The sequence below is a fragment of the Tetrao urogallus genome (genome assembly GCF_951394365.1).
Source record: "Tetrao urogallus genome assembly, chromosome: 7".
Lineage (NCBI taxonomy): Eukaryota > Metazoa > Chordata > Aves > Galliformes > Phasianidae > Tetrao > Tetrao urogallus.
In genome coordinates this window covers 15142565-15166319 of record NC_136820.1, presented here as the reverse complement: position 1 = coordinate 15166319, position 23755 = coordinate 15142565, and the positions used below count along the sequence as shown (strand labels likewise).

At 45.4% G+C, this 23755-nt stretch overlaps 2 protein-coding genes across 2 annotated transcripts; one reads left to right on the top strand and one right to left on the bottom strand.

The window, feature by feature from the left end:
• Positions 1-4680: 4680 nt before the first annotated feature.
• Positions 4681-13247, bottom strand: NKIRAS1 (NFKB inhibitor interacting Ras like 1; the record flags this gene model as incomplete). Its single annotated transcript, XM_079538016.1, has 4 exons — positions 13220-13247; positions 12392-12599; positions 7236-7477; positions 4681-4920 (listed from the first exon to the last, which is right to left on the bottom strand). Exons 2-4 carry the CDS (start codon positions 12483-12485, stop codon positions 4681-4683), a joined length of 576 nt encoding a protein of 191 aa, XP_079394142.1. The 5' UTR covers positions 12486-12599; positions 13220-13247.
• Positions 13248-14570: 1323 nt separating this feature from the next.
• Positions 14571-18148, top strand: RPL15 (ribosomal protein L15; the record flags this gene model as incomplete). The annotated part of the gene is made up of 3 exons (XM_079538304.1): positions 14571-14742; positions 15736-15872; positions 17843-18148. 3 exons carry the CDS (start codon positions 14571-14573, stop codon positions 18146-18148), a joined length of 615 nt encoding a protein of 204 aa, XP_079394430.1.
• Positions 18149-23755: the final 5607 nt, after the last annotated feature.

The window sequence follows — 23755 nt, the reverse complement described above, 5'->3', positions numbered from 1 at the left end:
ATTGCGTTTCTGTCAGATTTACATTATTTGTCTGTGATGGAAAGAGCTGCTTATGATTTTGAAGGGGTGGGGGGGAGGGAGGGTGCTGGTAAAGAGTAGGGTATTTCTATAACAGATTTTATTCAGTCTTTTATTTCCTAAGATTTTGTTGTTGTAACTTAAGGTATCTTGCTACAGTAGACAGCTAGAATTGGGAATAGCATATTTTAAGACTGTAATTAGTTCTGCAATATTAGCTCACATATAGTACCGAGAAGAATGTAAACTTAGGTTTCTTTGGTTTTCAGTTTGCTTGCATTATGTAAAAGATAAAACAGCTTAATTTTGTACAGGTACTTATGTTGGCGTTTATGTAAAAGTCCTTTCAAGACTCTACACACTGTTTTTTGCTTTTTGTTTTGTTTTTGGTTTGGGAGGGTTTGGTTTGTTCATTTGTTTTGCTTTGTTTTTTGTTTTTGTTTTTTGTAAAAAAGATGTTGAGATTGTTTTCCCCTATAGAGGGCGCATTGGTATTTAACAAATGCTTTTTAAAGACTGTCATCTCATGGTCTGTGATACGGAGAGGGGGATATATGGCCTCATATATGAAATGAGAAGTAGCTAATGTATTATTTTATAAGCCAATCTATCTTTGTGAGAAGAATAAAAGTTTTAATCAGGACTAATGACAACTTGTAGTGAAATACCTTAAGCTGTTTAATTGTAAGGCGTGGAATAGGAGTCACTCGGTGGATTGGTTGTATGTTGTGGGCTACTTAAGTCTGCATTTGTTACTGTGCTAATAAAAAGATGTTTAAAAAAAAAAAAAAAAGAAGAAAAAAAAAAAAAAAAGAAGAGACTTCTGCTTAGTGTTAGTGCATTGCTTTATCACTTTGCCAGAACAGTGTCTCCCAGTGCACTTCAAGGCTTGCCTTCCGTATAAAGACAAGCGAGCTCTGCAGGTGAGTGCACCATCTGCTTCTGTTTTGGGAAGACACTTCTAGACAAGCGTACGGTGAATGACAACACATTCGTTGTGTAGGTGTTACACTGGCTCCTAGAGCCCCTGCTTAGTCTTCAGCTCAAGTTTTCACAGCATTGTCTTTTCAGGAGTGTTGCATTATACGGAAGTATGATAGGAAGAGCAAAAGTGCAGTAGAAAGAGAAATGGGCAGAAGGAAGGAGGAAGAAGAGAATGTTCTCGTGGCTTTCTGATGGAATCATCAATTTCCACGTGAAAGAGGAGAAGGAGTAGTGTCCTGGGAAGCCAGACGAAGACACCATAAAGGAGGCTTAGCCTGTAGATCCTTTAACTAGCTCGAAAGATTATCTCCCAGAGATATAGTGTGTACATTGAAGAGTGTGGCAACTGGGTTGTTAGGTATGAACATGGCATTTTTGACCACTCCCTCAAGGTAAAGGCCGGAAGCACAGATTCTTTTTCACATGACAAGTGCATCACGTTGCAGCATTCTTCTGAGTGTGATGTGTTAGTCTGTTCTCACGGATTTATTTTTGTACTTTACATTCCACATACGTTTATTTTATATGCTTCCTATCTATTTAAAGATCAAATCTAATTTGGTCCCAAGGAGTTTATGTACAGGCACCTCTCCTTTGTTGGGTAGTTGTAGGTACTAGAAGATGTTAGCTTCATCTGTTATACTGTCTTCTTTCAACAGAATATGTGTCCTGGTGTGTGGGTTCCCACAGCTGTTCAGCTCAGCCTAGAAAAATCACTGGTATATAGCTACATCACACCAGGAGCATCTCTGGTAAGGGACCCTTAAATTCATTCATTCCTCCCCTTCTCTGTGTGAGGATGTAAGTGACTTCTGTAGATTTTTGTCTGTTCCTTGCTTTGTGCTACCAGTACATGCCAAATTAATTCTTGCAATTGGCAGTGGAGGGGAAGCTAAATTAGGGTGGATAGAAATGTAACAAATGAAGAAAGGAGCTTCAATTTGCCTATTTCTTTTTCTTTCTTTTTTTTTTTTTAATAGTCATTTTGTGAAGGGACTGTCTAGCATTGTAGTACATACGTGATCCTTGTGACCTAGGGCAAACTTTGAATCAGTGAAACAACAAAGGGCAAAATACATTTCCTGCCCTAGCACTACTACTTTATACCCTGTACGGATGTACTTTACTTATTAACTGAAGGTAAAACTGCACTACAGTTTCACCAGCCACTGAGTGCAGATTGTTTGCAGAGGAGAAACTACCATTTCTATTACTGGCCAATAAAATACTGTGCTGTTTAGAAAAGGCAGTTGAGTGCTTAGAAAGCATCAGGGTAAGCCTATTAAATAAAATAATGGGTGGTGGTTGTTTATGCGGATGCCCAAAATGATCTGGAAATGAGTTTAACTAAATCAAAGATAACATGTTAGACTTTATGTAACCTGTTTGGAAACATAATGTTAGTCACTTAAAAGTTCCCTTTTCCTCTGCTATTCTTAAAGCATTGCCGAGTCCTGAGTGTCAAGGGGGTGAGAGAGCAAGCCAGCCTTGTGTGACCCAGCCCCTACAGACCACAGGTGACGTCTGTCCCAGCAGAACTGGTCAGGAGCTGGTCATCTCCATTCCTTCCATCTCCACAATTTAAGCTAATTCCGACTGGTTTCACTTGTTGGCCCACACTCCCTTTGCTCAGGGATCAGCCTTGGTAACAGTGTGTAGTTAGCAGAGGTGTTCTGTATTTTGACTGATACATAGCTGAATTAAGTCCTTCCCTGGTTAAAGGTTCTGCAGAGCTGAAGAGCAAGAACATATCCAATTCCTCAATGAAAAGCTGCAGCAAATAGGTAAACCACAGCTGCTCTGAAGCCACCCCGCTTCCCAAGTGCACAGGCAGATTCTGTGCATGCAGTCTTCTGGGTGGGGAGAACCATGAGTACACGTGTATTGTAGGAAATGAGTGAGGAGGGAGTGTTGTTCTGCAGCATCGCTGGGGATGATGACTATTAGTGGCCAGGCTGGGGGAGGTCGTGCTGTAGTGCTTACTCAGCTGCAGTGTTGCAACGGAGGCAATTGTATGTTTCTAGCAGGGCATTACAGGGGCTTGCTCATTCGTAATTGCTCTCTTATCTGACTTGGTGGCCACGGCAATCCAAACTGTATTGAGCAAAGCACATAAACAGTTTCGTCTAACTTCATTATGAAAGTAGGAATTCTTGCTTAATTTTCAGTGGATTGTACTGTTGCTCTGGCATTAGCAATGCTGACAGTTTATTTGCCAGGATTCAGGAAGAGCAATGCTGTAAGCACACAGCCTAATTGTGATCATTAAGCACACTATTTAGCAGTTATAATATGAAGTGCAAATATTGCTCATGGTTTTGCTGACTCACAATGAAATTCTCAATATTTGCTCAAAGCAACAATCTCATGGTAAATTAAAGAACTGGGTACTTCAGTTTGCTCTCTTTCCCTGCTCCTGCCTTCAAATTCAAAGAAAAGCTGCTATCAGTGTATTAAGGTTTTAGAGGCCAAAAGCTGGCCCCTCACTTTGGGAACAGCCACTCCATTGTCGCTTTATAGTCAGTTTTATTTGGTTTGCTAACAGACTGACCTGGAACAGGTTTAGCAATGCAGAGTGTCAAATCCAGCACATAAAGCTGTGCTCCTGCTGCTGTACGATGTACAGCACTTTAAGACCGAGGCCATTTGTACAGGGATTTCTGTGCATTTGCTGTGAGGTTGTTCCCAACAGGCAGCAACCTTCACTCCTCAGCCCTTCTCACCAAGCAGTGCAGCACTTTGTACTGGCTGTACTCCAGCCTGCAGCCTTGTTCAGGCTGTGGGTTACTGTGGCTTCACTCTCTAGCTGGGCAGGAAACTTTCACAAGGCACTGAGCAGAGCCTGGTGAGGTACCTCCTGCTTACCAAGTTGTTCCATACCATTTCTAAACAAAATTAGCACCTATGTCAGTGTGACTGATTTGCACTGGACATGTTGGAGCAAAACTTCATACTGCTATGTTGTCCATCAGGTCACAGTTAAATTAATGAGTGCTGTGAGAGCTTTTCTGGTTTGTACAAATAAATTCCTGAGCTGAAGGCATTACTTGCCAGACTTTGCTGACAAGCTTCATGTTAGGGTAGATCTGATCTAGGATCTCCCACAAGACATTGTTTCCCTCTTCACTTATTTTCAGACAATAACAGAGCTCTGGCATGTAAATCTGTTTGCATTTACTCCTCATGCCCCAACACTTCTGCAACAACACCCTGACCCGAGCCCCTTGCAGTATCCAAAACCCTGTGGCCAAGGGGCTCCCTGCTTAAGGTCAAAGGACTGCTGCTGTTTCAGACATATTCTCTCTCCACATTTGTAGCTTCACTACAGGTAGTTCTGTGTGTGAACAAGTGCCATAGATCTGAAGGATTGTTTCCCTCTCTGGGTACCCAGGGACAGTCTAAGCCCCTGCAGAAGAGGTAAGCCCATGCCTCTTTCCCACTCTCTTCTCCCCTCCTCAGCCTTATTGCAAGGTAACTGCCAACATTAAGTGCTTTTTAAGGCTTCACCACCAGTGACTTTTTCAAGCCAAGTCCACAAGAAGGAAAAATACCTCTTAGCCATAATCTTGCTGATTTATTGCTGAATGAGATTATTGCTTTAAGTGAAACCGCGTGAAGCAAAAGGCATAGAAAGGATTTAGGCTGCACCTGGCTACGGCAGACAGCATTAAAGGGAGCTTAGTTATCGCAGTTATTCCCTTTGTTCTTCCTTCCAGGCAAGGGAAATGTTGATTTGTTCTGGGACTGGGAGAGTTTGCTCGCTAGGAAGGTGAATGGCTCAAGCAGTGTTTTCCGATCTGTCACAGTCACTTCCCACAGTCTCACTTTCTCAGCCCTTGCCCATTGCTGCGCTGCTTCTGTTTCCACTTGTCGTTGCTCCAGGAGGTCCGTTTTATTTCCCAGTATGATAACTGTTACCTACAAATGAAACAAACGGGTGAGCTTTGTGCAAAGAGCATCCACTGTTCACAGTGCCTGTAAACAAACAGCAGACATCAGTAACACAATTCAGGCCTGTTCTTTAGCTTAGCACTGGCTCAGATTGCATACAATTTGGAAGGGTAGGGTCTGGGGTTCAAACCTGCCTTGTCTAGTTGCGGCCTGGGAGCTGCTTTAATCATAAGATATGCAAGACTTAGCCCACAGGCTGCTTAAAGGGAAGCCATACCCAAAAGAGCAGAAGTTAAACAGTCCTATTCTCCATTTACTTTGCAATTGAGCTGCCCTAGAGATGTAAGAAGTAAGTAACTCTAGAGTTACTCAAGTAAGTAAGTACTTACCGAAGTAAGAAGTAAGTAACCCTAGAGAGTGTGGCATTTGAGTCAGTCAGAGCCATGGATGCTTGAGAAATGGTTTATGGCAGCACGGAAGGCGTGGATACAAGGGTTTTGCCCAGCCTGTTTTCATCCCAGTCCCAGGCAGCAGGTGTAGACAGGCCTGGGGGCTGCCTGCTGCCTCTCCTTCAGCCAGCACTGAATATAGTCCCTCAAAGCTACCGTTCCTGCTTGATTTAACTTAACCACTTTCTAAAAATGTTTTAACAGTATCAGCCAATGGGGGAAATCATGCCTGTATTTATAGTGCAAGGTCCTTACTTGAACTCTGGTCTCATCTCTGCACTGCATGGTGGTTTGACAAACCTAAAATAATGAAATCCTCTCCCCACAATTGGGCTTTTGGCCATGGCAATGCCCACTAGCCCTTTCCTGCTCATCAGGCTGCCCCTGGGATGTCTCCTGTTTCTCTCTAGCTAGAGATGTGTGTCCTGTTCTTGTGAGCTCTGAGGCTCCCTTTCCTTTCTACAGCAGCACATGCTGTTTGAGTAGGCGTTCACCCCTTTGTAAGAAGCTATCATTTTCCAGTACTTTTACCAACTGAATTTTGCCTATGGTCAAACTCTGCCAGTATGAGAGAAGACAATCTCCATTCAGTACAAAAATAGGCCACGCTTTGAGGAGCATGCTGAGGAGAGGCAGGAGGCTGCCACCTGTGCTTTACAGCTCTGGCTGCGTGGTACAGGGCTGCACTGCTTGGCGGGGCAAAGGCTTGCCAGCTCAGAGGCACCACAGATGGAGATGCATCCTGAATCTGGTTATGGCTGCAGAGACTTAAAGGCTGCTGGTGCTTTTTTAAGGACTCTTGATCTCACCTTCAGAGACTATTTTGTACGCAATAGAAATCAGAGGAATATAACTGATTTATCCAGCCTGCTGTGGGCACCACTATTTTTCAATTGCGTCACCCTCAAGAAACACAGTGTCTGGGTGAATGTCCTGCTTGTCACATGTTGGCTGTGGCCAACTGCCATACTCCTGACATCTGTACCCTGAGAGCATGCAGCTCATGCCAGCCCTACCAGCCAACATACCTCTCTGCCTCCATTTTTGACTGCCATCAAGCTCTGAGCCTGCCTTCCTGCAGTACTTCTGCAAATCCTGCCCAAGTTACTCTTTGGAAAGTCTCTCCCTGCCATTACCCAATTAATTCTTCATGCACTTTTTTCTTTTTCTAAACAGCATAAAATAGACATTTGGAGAGCTGTAGGCTAAAGACATTTAGCAGGGAAAGCTACTGGAGAACACAAAGATACTGTAAGAAAAGCCATAATGCTAATGCCACATGCAAGTTATATTTGTTTAGCTAAGCTGGAACACTGTCAGCTGAAAACACTAGCTGCTTTCTAAGGGAAAATAGAGCAGTCATTTCACACAATTGAATTGATTCAATATGGTTGTTAAGATACATTAGAGCTGCTTTGCCAATTGACTAATGTCTGGGAGACCCACTGTCAGTTACACTAGTTTGTAAGCCATCAAGTATGTGAATACAAAACAAACAAAAATAATGTTCTTCGTTACATTATTCTGTGCACTTGACTTCCCGTGTGCAATACCTAAGAAAAAAAAAATAACATAAGAACTGCACTGCTGTAGACCATATGGTTTATTACTCATAAGTGTCCAAACTGATGCATTCAGCTAACTGGATTTTAGCTGTGGTAGAGGAAGTAAGAAAAAAAAAAACAACAACACTTTACTTGTTTGAGCTGCACAGCATGTGAATGAGGCTTCCCCATCAGGAGAAAGCTCCCTTTGGCTGGATTGCCCAAGGCTGTGGGTACATTGTTTTCCTTTCTATGCAAGTTTTACAGAGCCCAGCCTTATGCTTTGTAACATTAACTTCCTATCACTGATATGCCAATAAGCCAAGCAGCTAGGGCACCACGCATTTACCTCCTTTTTGTCTCTGAAGATATCAATCTCTTTTTTGAGCTGTTCAACTCTCTGGAAGGCTTCGAGGCTGGTGATGGCATACACGAGAATGAAGCCATCAGCAACAGAGAAGTAGTGCTTGGGCAGCTCTACGCCCTCCTGCAGACCCCTGGTGTCATACAGCCGCAGCTGCTCCTTCACACCTCGGTCCGTCTCCACCGATGCCAAGTACACATCTTCCATTGTGGCACCCTCTTCTAAACCTGTTTTAAAACAAGCAGGAAGGGTCAGCTGGTGTAAGTACAGCACCACCATAATAAATGCTTGTGGTGCGGCAGAACTTTACCCTGCAATAGCTTTCAGCTCATATTTTTCCAAGGTGATCTGACCTGGATTCAACCTCAATTGTCATGCAAGGGTTGTATCCATAGATCACCATGCCAGCTCTTTACAGTAGTGACACTATGTAAATACAACCATCTAATATACGAGCCTGTAAAATTAATCTATACGACATGTAAGCACAGGATGTGATAAGATATATGGCTCTTCCCTCAGGTTTCCCAAACTCCAACCACCCAATATACCAGCTCTCTGCCAAACACGCTGCAAATGGGCCTGCCCAAACATACCCTTAGGGAAAAACAGCCAAGGAACACCAGAGAGGCAAGTACTGACATCTTGAGCCTGCACCTCAGCTTCGTGCTGGGCTGGATTGTACTGCAGAAGCAGGAGCCATAGGAACAGTTCTGGAAATGAACATGCTTTGGTACAACTAACCAACAAGTGAAACCAAGCCCAACAGGGGAGAGGATGTTTGCATGCAAGCAAAGTTGCATGCTATATTTACCCAAACGCACAGTGAGCTTTTTCCATCCCTTAGGGATTTAACATGACTCAGATTTGCTAATAGGAGCGAGCTTATTTACTGCAGGGTAAGAGCATGCACAAGGTATCAAGCTCCCATATATATCATGTGCTCCATGGTAACTATCTGCATACCAGCTCTCCTTCGTTCCCCTTCCCATGGTAAATGGGAGGTAATATGAGGTACCTTACTCTGAATTAATTAAACCTTACTTTCCAAGCCAGACCCTGAAAACACATGGATCTCCTTAGCTTCATGATCACCCTGGGTGCCTGTCCATATGGCTGCAGGTCCCAACAAACTGCATACTGCAGCTGGGCTACTTTCATGGTTAGTTTGAAGAATTCTCATAAACCTCTGCATGTTTCTGCCTCCACTGCATTCCTATACACAGGGACTGTTCGCTGGTGCAGGGCTACAGTAACGAGTACCGCATTGTTCCCTTTGTCTGCCAAAAGGGGACCATATTAGTGCATTGTTTAAGAAAACACGAGGGATTATCTGGCCTGTGAAAATAAGGATTTTGCTATATTCAGTGACAGTATTCAAAATACTTTGCATTGACAAACAAGCTAAAGAATTCCACCCACGCGCATGGTTTCCCATGATATATGCAGCATTCCTGAGCAGGAAAGTGGCACAAGCTGTTCTCTTTGCCCCTCTTTGTGCAGCCTGCATAGATCAAAACTCATATTAGTTTGCAACCAATTAATTTATTTTGCTTCCAAATATAGCCATGCTAGCATGCAAGAGCACAACTAAGAGCAGAGCAAAACAAAGGTTAATAAAAACAGAAAGGGTGAACACACTCTGTGCAAGCTGGAGAATGTGTTACAAGGGCATTTTTAAAGACGAAAGTAGGTCTTCTGGATATAGCACTATTTTGTCTTGCTCTGCTTCATCTCATTGTACAGACAGGTCAAGGAAGAATCTAGCATCAGTAAATATTGTTTTGGCAAGAGGGAATGAACCATAAGTACCTGCATTTTCTTTTTAGAAAGCCATGAATAATGTTGGGCAGGTTTTTATCACCTAAATGCTGCACTGTAATTTAGCAGTCTTTAATATATCTGCATTCTCCTGTGACAGTCTCTTCCTAATGGCATTAAAAGTAGCAGTGGAAATTACGTCTTTTAACATCCTCCTTGAAAATGAAGAGGAAAAATTAAGATCTGTGAGGCAAGTCAGCAGAACAGAGCAACAAATTTTGATGTTAAATGGCAGAGTGGGGGATGGGACACTTTGGAAGGACCTGGAATTTGTGCATCAGGATCAGTTTCCAGAGGTGAAATTTCACCTGCACACACAGGGGGAGGAAGCACTGCAAGTAGGTTACTCAACAAACAGTTTTCAGTCATACCCGTGTCACTGTTCTAGGCTTTACTTCTAAAGCCCAGACTGTGCGTTAGCCAAATCCTGCTGACACTGCTATCCGGTTAGCACATCCCATCCCTACACTTTCCTGACCTCCATTCAGACATGTGCTGGGCAAGCTGTTGTACGAGCAGCAGAACCGATGAGGGAAGCCCAGTGCCTGGCACCACCACCTCCCCTGCCATGCTGCTGACTTCACGGGTGTCCCCCGCTGTCCTGCTCCTCTGCCAGGGGTGAAGGCAGCTCCACCAGACCTGCTGCTCACAGGCTGCCACAGCACGGGTGGCTTTGCTCTCATTCCTGCCACCATTTTCCTAAACTACAGGAACAGATTTGGAAGTATCCACTGTTGTGATGCAGATGAATGGACAGATGGAACCAGCTTTCAGATTTGGAAGCCACAGGGTAAAGGGGAACTAGCATTACAGCAATCAATTCATGGTTTCTTTGGAAACCAGGCTAAAGATGAGGAAATCCACGACTCAGAGAAGAGCTGGACAGCTCTTTGGAGTTGGACCGACAGGAGCTGACATGTCTGGATTTAGCTGCTAGTTAGGTGCTGGTCCCATCAACCAGAACTATGAGTGTGACCTTCTGTTACATAAGCTTGGCTTCATTTTCATGCACTTCTAAAAACCAAAGCTAACTCCAGTTCTATTTATTTAAGAAACAAAGGTCTGTGAATGCTTCATTCGGTTTATGAGTCCCCAAACCTTTGAGCTGTGAAAGTCTTTCAGCCAAAACCCCAGGTCCCCCAAGTTGAGACATGACAAGGCAAATTCTCTGACTGTGGGTTCTAGCGAGTTTTCATTCATACATACAGTTTTCATTCCCAGCTAGCTAGATGACTTGAAGCAGCTGGCCATAAGCAACCTGGCCATACAGCTATTTGTGCAGTCAGGAGGCAGAGATAAGGAAAACAGTGTTTTCTATTGGAAGAGTTCTCATCTCCTTCCCTTTAGTTGATCAGCTTCCCACAGGTTGAGGTACCAGAGGCATTCCCAAGGCAGGATACTACTTTCTAAGCCCTCACTGAGCAGAGGCGCTACTGAAGGAAAAGCACCTTCCTTCTTTGCAGACACACTGTGTGCCTGAACTGTGCCAGTAACTTCCCTTGGGGCACACAGTGCCGGCTACTACTGATGTTAGGTGGGAGCAGCTTCCTTTGCCAGCCAAGGACTCGCCTCATCCTTTTCCTGATATCCAACCTGCCCCTCCCCTGACACAGCTCCATGCCATTCTCTCAGGCCCTGTCCCTGTTACAGAGAGCAGAACTCAGCTCTGCTCCTCCACTCCCTCTGAGAAGCTGCAGCTGCCATGTGGCCTCCTCTCAGCTCCTCTGCTCTGGGCTGAGCAAATCGAGGGAGCTCAGCCACTCCTCAAACATCTCGTCTTCCTGACCCTTCCCCATCTCTGCAGCCCTGCTCTGGACACTCACTAACAATTTTACGTCGTTTGCAGGAGGGCTAGCTGCTGACCATGAAGGGACTTCATCCATGACAAGCCAGGGAGCAAACCAAAAGAGCAAATTTTCCTAGGAAAAACCCTGCAGTGCTGCTGGGCCTTCAGCAGCATTCTCAACTCACAGCCAGGAGCAGGGGCTCAAAGCCAAGGCTCAGTATAGCAGCGTGAAGCCTCGGAGGACACTAATCACTTCCTGCAGCAGCTGTGCCACCACTCCTTTGTGAAGGCAAGCCAGCAGCAGGCTCGCTGGCACTGACAGGCTTGTGGCTCGCTATTAACCCTGGAAAGCAATGACAGAAAGAAAGCAAACCTCCTGGGAGAGGAGAGGAAGGTCTGTGCCGCTCGGTGCTAAGCCAGGCAGAGCATCAGGGAGTGACCGGGGACACGCACGCGGCTTTCCCCGTTATGTCAGTGAGCATCTTGCCATTACGCAATGCCACCACAGCCACGCTCAGGAGCAGCCAGAAATAGCTCCTGGGGCTCAGCACGGGGAGCAGCGGAGGGCAGCAGGGATAGCACAGCACTGAGGGTCACCTGGCAGGGCAGGTGAGGGACGGGCCAAGGGAAAATTCACAGCCTGCAGGCATTGGAGCTCGTGCTGAGAGCTACAGGGGGCTGTGCAGGATGCTGGTAGGATGATGGAAGCAGGTGTTGCTGCAACATTAGGGGAAATCCTCCTTTGAAACAAAGGTATTTGCATACAGCTCAGCATCATGATTTGCAAGCAAATTCCTCTCATCAATGCATTTTAGAGGCACAGTGCCTGCCAAGCAGCCAGCTAGAAATCCTAATATTTATCCAACATCTCACCCCAGCACTGAATGTACCAGGCTACAGAACAGACACTGGATGCCCTCTGTCAAAGCTCTGAGATCCCCCCCCTGCAGAAAACCATTCACTGCCCTTCATCTGATACCTGGGGGGGTGGTTCCATGCTCCTTCTGCGCAGCCCTTGGAGCCCAGAGAGGGACCTAAAGCAGAGCTGCTTTCCTTTCCAGCACTTTGATTAACCATGAGCCAAAACGAAACCAAGGAAAGTTCTAAGAAGGCATGACAGAAGTCTAAGCAGTCTCTCTATTTATAATATCATATCTATTTACCTTTCAGGCACCAAAAGCATCTATGGTTCTATGATTCTGATCTTTCAGGGAACAACATATTTCTTGTTTGCATACTCCTCATGTAAATGGGCAGTGAGCAAAGCATCTGTTTTTGTGTCTGTTTCTTTTTAAGCACTCCTGTAGTTTGGAACCAGGAACACCACAGAAGGGCTCTTCCAAACCACTTCTGGAAGGTGTTAGGGGCCAATGAGTCCCAGAGAAGGCCTTGAGATGAGCCCAGATGAGCCCAGGCCATGCTCTTGTCCTCCCTCGGCACGGTGAGTGTCCCTGAGTCACCACCTTAGGGTCCGCACACAACGTTCTGCCCAAGGAAACGATCCACACACACACAAAAGACAAAACCACCTCACCGACAGTGTGCTTTCCATAGAGAAGCTGCTCCAAAATCGCAGTTTTCCCCACAGACGCCATTCCGCAGACCACCACCTTGTAGCCCTTCCCCATCGTCCCCAGGCCGGCGGGTGGCGAGCGCTGTCCAAATGCAGCCGTGCGACGGGGCCGGCAGCGGCAGGGACACGAGCGGGACACGCACGGCACTTCTGGCCTGCACAGACAGAACTGGGAGGCACTGCGGTCAGAGGCACAGGGCAGCGCTGAGGCTTCGGGGTCTGCGTGAGGCTGTGAGCGGGGCTGATCCCAGCGGGCAGCCTGCAGAAGCCGGTGGGCTCTTGCCGGGCCAATGTGACACAGTGTGACACTGGGAATTGACGGGCACAGGCCCTGCTGGGCATACATTTACGGTCGCAAGGGGCTGGCTGTGGGCAGGGAAGGCCCAGCTCTCGCTATGCTCCTCAGTGAGCCCCGAGTCCACTCAGGAACGCTGCCGCCCCGGGACGGGGACAGCAGAGCCCGCAGCACGAGGCGCAGCGCTGCTCTGCAGCAGGCTCGGTGCAGACGCACGCAGCGGAAGGCTGCCAGCGGCTCGGGACAGGGACTGAGGCGCCGACAAGATTTTCCCTTAGGAAGTTTTATTTTAGGATTTGTCATTTTATTTTTAGGAACCCTCACGCCTTCTTTTTAGGATTTACTTTTAACCGCTTTTGTACGGCCCAAACCGGCGGGTTCGGGGCTCTCACGGGGTGCTCCAGGCGCTGCCCGTGCCCCGACCCCCCGCCCCAAGCCGTGCCCGCCGCGCGCCCCCGGCCCCGACCGCCCCCCGCCCCCGCGCGACCGCGCACCTGGGCTCAGCGTCCCACGCCGCCCCATTGAGCCGCCCCGGGACACGCCCCCTGCAGCTGATTGGCTGTCGCGGGCCCGCGGAGGGGCGGGGCCGCCGGGCGGCGGAGGCGAGCGGCTGCGCTCCCCCTACGGGACTACGTTACCCGTGAGGCGCCGGGGCCGCCGCCGGAAGCGCGGTGCCGCCGCAAGGGGGTGTGGGAGGCGGGCCTCTTCCTTTCCGGCGTCGGGCGCCATCAGGTCCGGGTACGTCCGTGCTCGGCTGGCCTTCCATCCGCTCCCATCCCCGTTCCCTGCTGGCCGCTCGCCTGCCTCGCTGCCGGCCCTGCGCGGTGCGGCTCTGGCGGGGTGGGATGTGGCCGCTTCGGCGGGCGGGCGAGCGACAGAGCCCGGCGAGATGGTGCGGGGCCCGTGGGCCGCGCCTCGCCGTGCGGCTTGATCGCGGGCTGAGGGCCGGGAGCGGCCGGGCGGGAGGGGCTGCGAGGGCGGGCGGCCGCGTGCCTGGGTTAGGTGCCTGGCGTGCGGTGTTGCGATGGTCATGCCGTGATGCGGCCCTGACATGGGGTGGGGGGAGGTCGGCTGCGGCTGGGCTGATTCACAGAGAAGAGCGTGGGGTGCTTTTCGCACGGGGAACTTTTTGTTTGATTGCTTTTAATTGTGTTTGGAGTGGTGGTATGATGGTGTTGACTTACATCTGCTGGAATCTGAGCTTTCCAGGTGTGTGAGAGTTAAGCAGGTCCTAGAGGTGCTTAAACCATGTTTATAGTAAAAACTAGGCCACTCACAGTCACATACCTCTTTAAAGAGCAACTTTTAAAGCGAGTCAGGTGCTAACTCTCCATTTTAATAATGTTTGCAAATCATGAAACAGTAGCTCCATGGATGAGGAGTGCTAGAGAACAATTTATGCATTCTTCACAAACGTTAAGAAAATGAAATAGGAAATTTTTCACTCAGAGTGGTGAGGCCCTGGCACAGCTGTGGATGCCTCATCCTTGGAGGTGTTTGAGGCCAGGTTGCATGGAGCTCTCTGCAGCCTGAACTGGTGGCTGGCAGCCCTGCCCACAGCAGTGAGGTTGGAATTGGGTGGGCTTTAGGGTTCCTTCCGACCCAAAGTGTTCTGTGGAATGGATGAGAATTGCTGACAGTGGTAACGGCTGTGTCTCATTGTAGGCTGCTAAATGTGAGCCATATTACCAAGTGCACCAATGATTCAAAAAAGCATGAAAGCATGTTAGGTACCTTTGATCTTGTACGTATGGTTTAGTGCAGTATCTTTTTATTGGAAGCTGTGCAGTTCTGGAGCCAGATTTGCTGCCTTCACCAATCTCTTCTCTCAGCAGGTAACCAAACATGGGTGCCTACAAGTACATCCAGGAGCTATGGAGGAAAAAGCAGTCAGATGTGATGCGTTTCCTCCTTCGTGTGCGCTGCTGGCAGTACCGCCAGCTGTCTGCTTTGCATCGCGCTCCCCGGCCAACCAGGCCAGACAAAGCTCGCAGGCTGGGATATAAGGCCAAGCAAGGTAATGAGACAAGAAGGTGAAGAATGCCTGGTGATGCAGTGACCATGGTTTTGTCAACTAGCTTCCTTCTATAACTGGTAGTAGAATGACAAAGTGAGAAACTTGAATGTCCTGGAAAAGCCTGAAGTGTCCTGAATTAAATAAACTTACAAGTATGTTCAGTTCGTAGCAGTGCCCACAGCCCAAAACTGTATTTCGTGTAATTTGAGTTAACGTCCCCTGCGACCAATTGGGCAGATGAAGATTGAGTGCATTCAGGCTGTAATTCTCCTTGTGCTGCCTTATGGTAGCACTGACCAGTGTTTTTAGTAGGTAGGTTTGGAGCAAGGAGGTTTCTTCCTCAGGCCAGACTTTTTCTCAAGTTACTTGGTATGTCTGTACTTGAGTGAGGATAAAGTTACTTAATTTCTATGATCATTAAGAAACAGTTACTGATCAGAAAAACAAACTAACTGAGGGAAAGTGGACATTTGTCTGTAACTTGAGGAAATCCTTGAAGCAAGTCACCATGTTTGTTCTCTGTCATGATGTGAAAGTAAAGAGTATAAACTTCTGTTCCTATTTGTGAGGTTTGCTTCATTTCCTCATGTTTCAGTGGAGTTTACGGGTAACCTGTGCTTTAGTGCTTTTTGAATGGTGCTTTTTCTGCATGGCCCTTTAGTTTTGGGGTTCTGTTATTGGTGTGGGGGTGGATTTTTTGTGAGTTGTGGCACTGGTCTTCTTAGTTTATATGGAAATGCATAATGAAAAGGTGCTTTAAAGTCTGTTTTGGAACTGAAAAAGTCCCAACAACTGTACACCACTCTGTTCAGTTGTAATGGAGGTAACACAAATGCTCTGTGCTAGACTTAAGAGTTGTAGGTTTCAGTGGGGACAAGTGTAAAGACCTGCTTTATTGCAGCATTTCATGCAAAGCCTTTGGGGTTGGCAATGCAGTATGTGAATTGCCTTACCATAAGGTGTGCTTGTACACTAAATGGCCATTTCTTCTAGGTTATGTTATCTACCGTGTCCGTGTTCGTCGTGGTGGTCGGAAGCGCCCTGTCCCAAAAGGTGCAACCTATGGGAAGCCTGTGCATCACGGTGTCAACCAGCTCAAGTTCGCCCGCAGTCTTCAGTCTGTAGCAGAGGTGACTTTTTTGGTTATTGCTCAGATAATTGGGGTTGCACCTAGTCTATAAAAGTGGAAAAGGCTTAGTGACCAAACCAGTAACTGTTCTGTAATGTATTAAGTAAAAGATCTGGAGTATTGATGGCAGGAGAGCACCGGAGTGTCTTGAAAAGCTGTTTTGAGACAAAAGAGTGAAACCTATTCACGCTCTGCATGTAGGGGATGTGGAAAGAACCACTAAGGTGGTTTGTTGAAGTTTCTGGGATATGCTTCTTTCAGAAGCACGCTGCAATACTTGTAATGAAAGACATACAACTGACAAAGGCCTGAAAAACAAAGAGCTGGGTATGAGAAACTGAAATTCAAATATGCTGAACTGTGTGACTGCAGTCACTGCTAAATCCTGCCTTTATGTTCCCTACCGTGTTGTATGTATTAGCAGCTTTAGACAGTGGTCCTTTCACAAAACACAAGTAAATTCCTGCCTTAAAGACTGCAGCACCTGTTTGTATAGTAGGAGTGGTGTGCAGTGTACTTAGCTGTATCATGCTCTCTGAAAACAGCATGCCAGAGGCATGTTGAAGTTAAAAGTATCTCTGGCTCATAAGCTTGAAGATTGGTAGTTTAAATAGTTAAACAATGCTGTTACCTGCTAAAATGCTGAAAATTGAGACTTTCCATCCAGGAGAACTTTGTTATATTTCATAATGCTGCAGTTGTACTTCTCATGTATGGAAAAAAAACAAGCTGCAAGACTTAGAGCAGTACTGACCAGCACTCCCCAAAAGAGGCATTGTAAAGGCAGTGAGCAGTCTGCATTCTTGTACATCTTTAAGCAGATGACTTTTCCCAGAACCAAAAAAGCATTCCTATTTCAGCAGGAAGTTGCTTACAGGGTGGTTATGGTTTTGTTTCTTTGTTCCATTTGCTTTTTATTTTTTAACAAAAGTGATGAGTTTAAATTTAAAAGCTTTGTTTTGAGTGCTCATGGTGCTCATATCAGACATTCGGGAATACCATATAACTGCTTGGTTCTGGTGACAGCTCATGAAAAGAGGTTGTTGGCCCTCTTATTTAGTCCAAAATGTTGTGAATCTGGCTTGTTTTCTCCTGGAAGGCTGCTTTTCTTCAGATAAAGATGTTCTAGAAATGCCAAACGTTGATTGTCACTGTCATCCATGTCATCTAGAAGCTAGTTGAGGGTGATTGTTATTTTAATGTTTAGTATGTGTCACTGCCACATGCAGAGAAATGGAAGGACTTGAAGAAAAGACATGAAATATGCAAGAGGTTGTAAGCTGGTGGTGTTGGTGCACAACTGTAGTAGTAGATTTGAGGTAGAGGTTGGATGGATCTGTAGTGATGATGATAATGTCCTAGGGTGAAAAGGGGAGGTCTTGACAGGAGAGGCAGATGGAGTTCTGTAACTCAACTTATTTTCTCTTTGCTTGAACAAGGACTGTTTCTTTCCAACTGCAGCCAAGGATAGGAAAGGCATATCGAAGGCTTGTTACATCAACTGTTCCTCTTTTTTCCTGTCAGTATGAGCTTCTGTCCTCCAGGCTTTTTTCCTCAGTAACTTTGGACATTCAGATTGATTGGTCTTTCACAGTTTTCAAAGTTGTTCGGCGGCCCCAAGTGTGGCTCGTGATCTTAAGTTTTAACTCTGCATTTACTTACAGGGCTCTTCTGCACATGGAATACTTCTTTATTTTGTCAACCAAATGCATTCCTCATTACATTCCTTAAAACCTGTCTCACCTAAGAATTCCAGCAGCCTTTGTCGAATACAGCATTTTTTTAAACATCACTTCTTCAGGTGTTTTTGTTGCCAGAGATTTGTGTGGTTCTTTTCAGGAGAATGTTTTGCTCAGAGCAAATGAAAAATTCTAGAAAAAAATTAGGTTTGGGTTATTCGTATCCTTTTACACGAAGGGTGTCCCTGCTTCCATGGTTTTACAGCGTTTTGCGTTGATTTCTCTCCTCTAGGAGCGTGCTGGCCGGCACTGTGGGGCTCTGAGAGTCTTGAACTCCTATTGGGTGGGTGAAGATTCCACTTACAAGTTTTTCGAGGTGATCCTGATCGATCCCTTCCACAAGGCCATCCGCCGCAACCCCGACACGCAGTGGATCACCAGGCCCGTCCACAAGCACAGAGAGATGCGTGGGCTGACGTCAGCCGGGAGGAAGAGCCGCGGTCTGGGCAAGGGCCACAAATTCCATCACACCATCGGTGGCTCGCGTCGCGCTGCCTGGAGAAGGCGCAACACCCTGCAGCTGCACCGCTACCGCTAGTGCTTGTCAACACAGCAGTCTAATAAAGCTGACGTGCGTTGTTGAATTGAACCAGTGCTTCTGCTCCTTCTTGCTTTATGTGGAGAAGTGTGGAATTCTCCAGAGATTTGCTTGCTTTTATGTATTGAAAGGTTTTCTGAAAATGTAATTTGGTATTTGTGAGGATTCTAGACCCCAAACCAGGAACGTGATGGGTTTTGCTTTTGATAAGACTTTCAGTTAGGTGATAAGACTTTCCAGATAGGTGCAGTGTGAGTTGAAATCCTCATGGCTCGGTCCACATCCCTGTTTTGGTGGCTTGAGTGTATTCTTCACTGTCCCTTGATGGGTGTCACTGTGTCCTGTGTTAAAACTGAAGGCCTGCTTTGATCGTGTGCAATGAGATGTAAACTGGAAGTGCTGGTTTATTTTTTATAGATGATTAAATACTAATGACAATTAGATTTTACTAGTTCTGTTTTGTTTTTTTTTTTTTTTTCTTCATTGAAACCAGCTCTTGAGCCTCTTTATTTGCTAACATAGGCTAAACCAACAAAGCACTGAGTGAAAAGGAGCAGCTCATTCTATTCATTGAGGCATGCAGTATTTTACTATTTACTGTGACAGTGGTATTAGTTCATTGGCATGGTATTCCAGGCCATTTTGTACTGGAGACAGTGTCTTAGTTCTGACTTTTGATATAAAAACAGCATATTTTTCTTCAGCATTTTCTTCTGCATTTAGATTGCCTCTGCATGGGTATGTGATAGAAACAATTGCATTTAAATAATGTATTTTAGACTGCCTTTGGGTAACGATGGGAGGCAGGGTTTATAGAAGACCTAATAGCTTGTGTTTTGCCAGTTTCAAACTGGGTTGTGTGGAAAAGAATTAAAAATAATAATTTCATTTGAGAAATAAACTTACTCATTTGCTCTGTAAGTTCTTAACAGGAGGGCTATAATCTGAAGAGATTTCTTGGCAGTATGTTCTTCAATCCAGGAACAACTTGAGAGCAGTCCTTCCATCCTGTTTTCTTTGGCTGAAGCAAACAAAAAATTGTTATGCTAAGAAGTGCTATCTGCTCCTTGAGAGACAGAAGTTTGTTGTTATTACTAATTTTGTTTTTTACTTTTCCTGTGATGAAGGAACTAATCAGCAAATTCAGTGAATGAGGTCTCCCCTGAGCGTAGTGGGACTGGTGCTTCCCCATTTCTTAAGGTTTAAGGGCTGAAGTGCTCAGGTAACAGCTTTGGATTTAATGATACTCATCTAGTGCTTGTTAAGCTGTTCAATGGCCCTTGCAATGGATGGGGAAGACGGTGCCAGAGCTGTTGGCACTAATGCTGTTTCATTTGCTAGAGTTCAAAATTGCTAGTGTGTGCAAGGGGCATTATCTTCAGTTAAACTTGCCTTTTCCCTTGCAATCCTGTAGCTTCTTCAGCTTCAAACTACAGGGGAAAATACCATTCCCTTCAGAGAGATCGTTGAAGTCTGCTGGTAAAGATGTATGTGAAAGGGCATAACATGTACCAGACAGGCTGAGTAATTTGAAACAGATGGTGGTATTTGCAGCAGGAGGTCAGGGTACATACAGCTCATGTCAAGCCTCCAGGAGCTCGGGCTGCCTTAGCATCTTCTCACAATAGAAGTTTCTTAGCTCTGTTTAACTTAGCGTTTGGGGTTGGAAGGAGGGAGAATTGCAGCACAGCATTTGTGTGAAGAGGAAAGGTAAATGATCATCTGAATTAAAATATATTTTAAAAAGGCAAAACGTCAAGGAAAATCTTGTTTTGAGCAGTTGGCTGCTTTGGAATCCGGGCTTAGAGAGGTTATATGATTCCCGTCTTTCCTAACTGCTGATTTATTTTATTTGGAACCTGCTATGTAAGCTCAACAGAGTGCAAATCTCTGTTCTCCTCAGTTTCAGCTGAGGCTTAGCAGCTCTCCTAATGAGAGGCAGCCTCTTGAGTTCAACCCTCCTTAAAATTGAGGGGTCTGCTTGGATCACAGATACTGAGCTGCGGCTTGGTGGAGGTGGCAAGGGAAGATGAAGCTTCAGGAATTTCACTCAGACACCAAGGTATCCTATAATTGATTTCCAAACCATCTTCTCTGCTTGCTGGACTGCTTATTTCTTGCTCTGAACAGGCATGTTATAGATGTGATTAAAAGAGCTGTCTCCTTCCTAAGCAGGACAAAATGGGTTTCACAGTTACACTGCATAGAAACATGGCTGTATGCCAACAGCCTATTTCAGTGTGATGTCAGGCGCTGATGAAAATGGTCAACTGTAAGCCTTTACTAGACAGTGGATCTCACATTTGTGCAGCCATGTGGATTAACTAATTAGCATTTGGTAGATGGTGAAGATCTGATCGTTTTTTTCAGCTGCTGTTCCAAATTAATTGTGTCCTCCTAGGGGGCAGGATGCATTAAAACAGGTTGCGTAATTTAGCATGTTCTCTAAGTAAGCATGTAGTGAACTCCTTTCCGTGTGGCTCATAGAGGTGTGCTCATCACTTGGCAACACCAGCTAAGTTGAAAAGGGCAGATTGTACTAATCAAAAGCGAGTGTAATTGTTTCTATACATTGTGTGCAGCTCTGGGTCAGCCAGACAGCTCTGTGTGGCAGAAGGCCTGGCTGGCTCTGACGTGTCTCAAGGCACGGACTGCTGGGCACTGCCTGCATTAGGCACTGGCAGAAGGGCAGTCAGCTCCCTGCAGTAGCAGGTCCTTGAATGTCATCGCTGATGTTGTGTGGGTCTTAAAGTGAAGCAATTAGCAGCAGAGGAGAGTGGTGTCTGGGCTTGCCGTCTTATCTCTGTCCTTGAAATGCACTGGTTGTTCAGCAGTCTCAACCCAGTGACAAAAGTGACTGTGTAAGCAGTCTTGTTTACCAGTGAATCAAAAAGCTGGAGTGAAAATAAGGCCTGGTTCCTATTCTTACATACTCGCTCTCCAAGATGGCAAAAGCACCCTTTCTTGCTCTCAAATGTCTCTTTTCTTGGGTAGCATATAGAGGTATTGTTCTGAAAATGTCATGCCAAAATACCCGGATTGCTGGATATACTGCTTCAGCCACAAAAAAATAGGCAATTTGGAATTGAACTGGTCACTCTTTTCTGAGGCTTTCAAAAACAACCGGTGTTTTGATCCAGTCCTCTCCAAGTAATTGCTTGAAGTCTATACACGTGTAGAAGGATGGAGAGCCCGTGGGCTGTTCTTATCTTCATATGTCAAGGTTCTGAATCAGCCCCCATTTAATAATTACACACAGAGTGTGTAGGTTGCGAAGCCTTGCTCCCCGAAGTTAAGAAGTGCTTGGGCCATATTGCTTGTGCAACATCTAATTTGACATCTCTCGTGCTCCAACATAATGCGCCAGAAGAGGCCTCTGGGGAAGCCAGGATGGGCACCCAGTTCTTCTTGTCACTGCCTGAAATTTGAAATTCTTTCCTTCAGTATTGAGCGATATTCAATGATATCATATAATTAAAGGCTCTTTTGTAATGAAGATGACGTCTAATCTCATTCAGTCACCTCCATCCTTCAGAGAAGTGCAGAACTGGTATCCTGGTGAACAGGGAGCTCAGTGGGAGTCAATGAGCAACTCAATACAGTCCATCTCTGTTAAGGTCAATGCTGATTTTGAATGCTCTCAAATCAAAGGCCTTGCGGCTTCCAGAGCTGCCTGCCTGGCACCAGGCTTCAGAAAATACTTAGTTAACACCCTGTTAACGAACTGACTCCTTGGGTCATGCACCTGAGTCGTTGCTATGGAAGGCTGCAGGGGCACACCTGTGGACCCCAGATGGCTCTCTCATGCAAGCTGAGATGTGCCCTTCGAAGAAGAAGAATAAAGATGAACGTGAACAAAAATAAAAAAGGAAGAGGTCGGGTCAGCTGGCCTGCTGGTGCTGCAGCATAAGGCAAAGCTGGCCAGGGTCAGTCCGCCAGCTCTGCCATTGCTACTCTGGCCATGGCTGAGCAGGGCTCTGCCTCGTGGGCTGAAGCAGCTAGGCACGGTGCAATGCCTGCAGGACAAACCTAGCCAGACCCCACTTTCCTCAGAGAAGCAGCTTAGTAGGTCCATGGTGTCAGTCTCACATGAACATGAAGCAGAAGGATGGTTCTCAGCTGGTGCTGAGAAACGCTCTGTGAAATGCATTCCTTGCAGTGGTCAAGCCCCCCGCTTTCCAGGCCTCATTGTGTCACAGCCAAAACAGCAGATGCAAATTGAGGCCGTAATACGTTGTGTTGCATTCAGACACGTAATGAAAATGCGTTGCCATCCCAGTAGAGCTCACGCGCTAAGTGTAGGAAGTAGCTCATTAATCCAGTGTTCACTCATTCATTTATTCATACATTTTTCTTCCAGCATTGTTTTAATGTGACTAGCAAGCAATTATCTGAAGCCTTTCCTTGTCCGAGAACTGTGGCCATTCAACTCATCCACAGTTACAAACCACCTGTCTCTCTCATGGTTTCATTGTTAGTCAGATGAGTTTAGATAGTGGGTTACACAATCTTTATAAACCACTGAGTAGATGATGTGTTTTGAACTTTATGTTTTCAGCTCATCCAGAGCTATATATAAAAGTGATGTCTTTGCTGTGTTGTTTGCAACTATTTGCACAGCAGTTCTGTCAATGTGTGGTCAAACAAAGTCATAGTAAGTCTTCTAAGTAAAATAGAAAATTTCATCTTATTTTCACACTGTTTACAATGTACTGCTGCAGTGTTCAATGGAGAACATTTCCTTACAGTCTTGGCAGAAGACACAAAAGAAGGTTTGGCTACGCAGTAAAATCCAAGGACAGAGATAAGCACATTAACAACAAGAAATTTAGGAAAAGAGATATAAATAAAAAGGACTTTATTGATTTTCATAGATTCACACATTCATGATTTATTTAAAATATATTATTCAATCGATTCTATTTAATCTGGAGAATCTAGTTCCTAATCTTAATAGGTGGTTTATTAACCACCTGACTGTTCATTCTTAATAGAAATGGGCTGCAAAAAGGACACGAACTGATAATGAGATACCAAGTTTTTCAGGTTAAGTCCAATGCTCTGTAGTGTGAAGATGATAGCTGTGCTTTATCAGTGGTACGTATTTTAGGTTACACTTGCAGCTTTGGTTTTGTACCCATTTTTCCCCAAACAGCAATTTTAAAGTACTTACAACATTTTAAAGCAGTTACAACATATCTGTAGGAAACAAAAAATAAATTAAAAAAAAAAGTAATGATTATTTTGACCAGTGCACTGGGAAACCGATTCTTAGATTTATGATTAAAAAAAAAAAAAAAAGGAGAAAAGAAAAAAAAGATAACAACCCCTGTGAAAACTGAATCATTGTTCTGAGTCCTGAAATTAAATGAAAACTCAGCTATGGCTTTTATTTTCATTGGCTAGTTTAATGAAAATGTAAGTAGCACCAAACTATGGAAAACGTATGGTATGCAGAAGTTCTCTTTTCTCCAGGGATGGTCCTCTATGCCTGGGGCTGAAAACTGTAAAATATCTTGCTAATAAATCACCTGACCTCATAGTAGGTACCTTCATAGTAGGTGCCATCCTGGCAACGCTCTTCACTAATTTTAAGTAAAATCATAT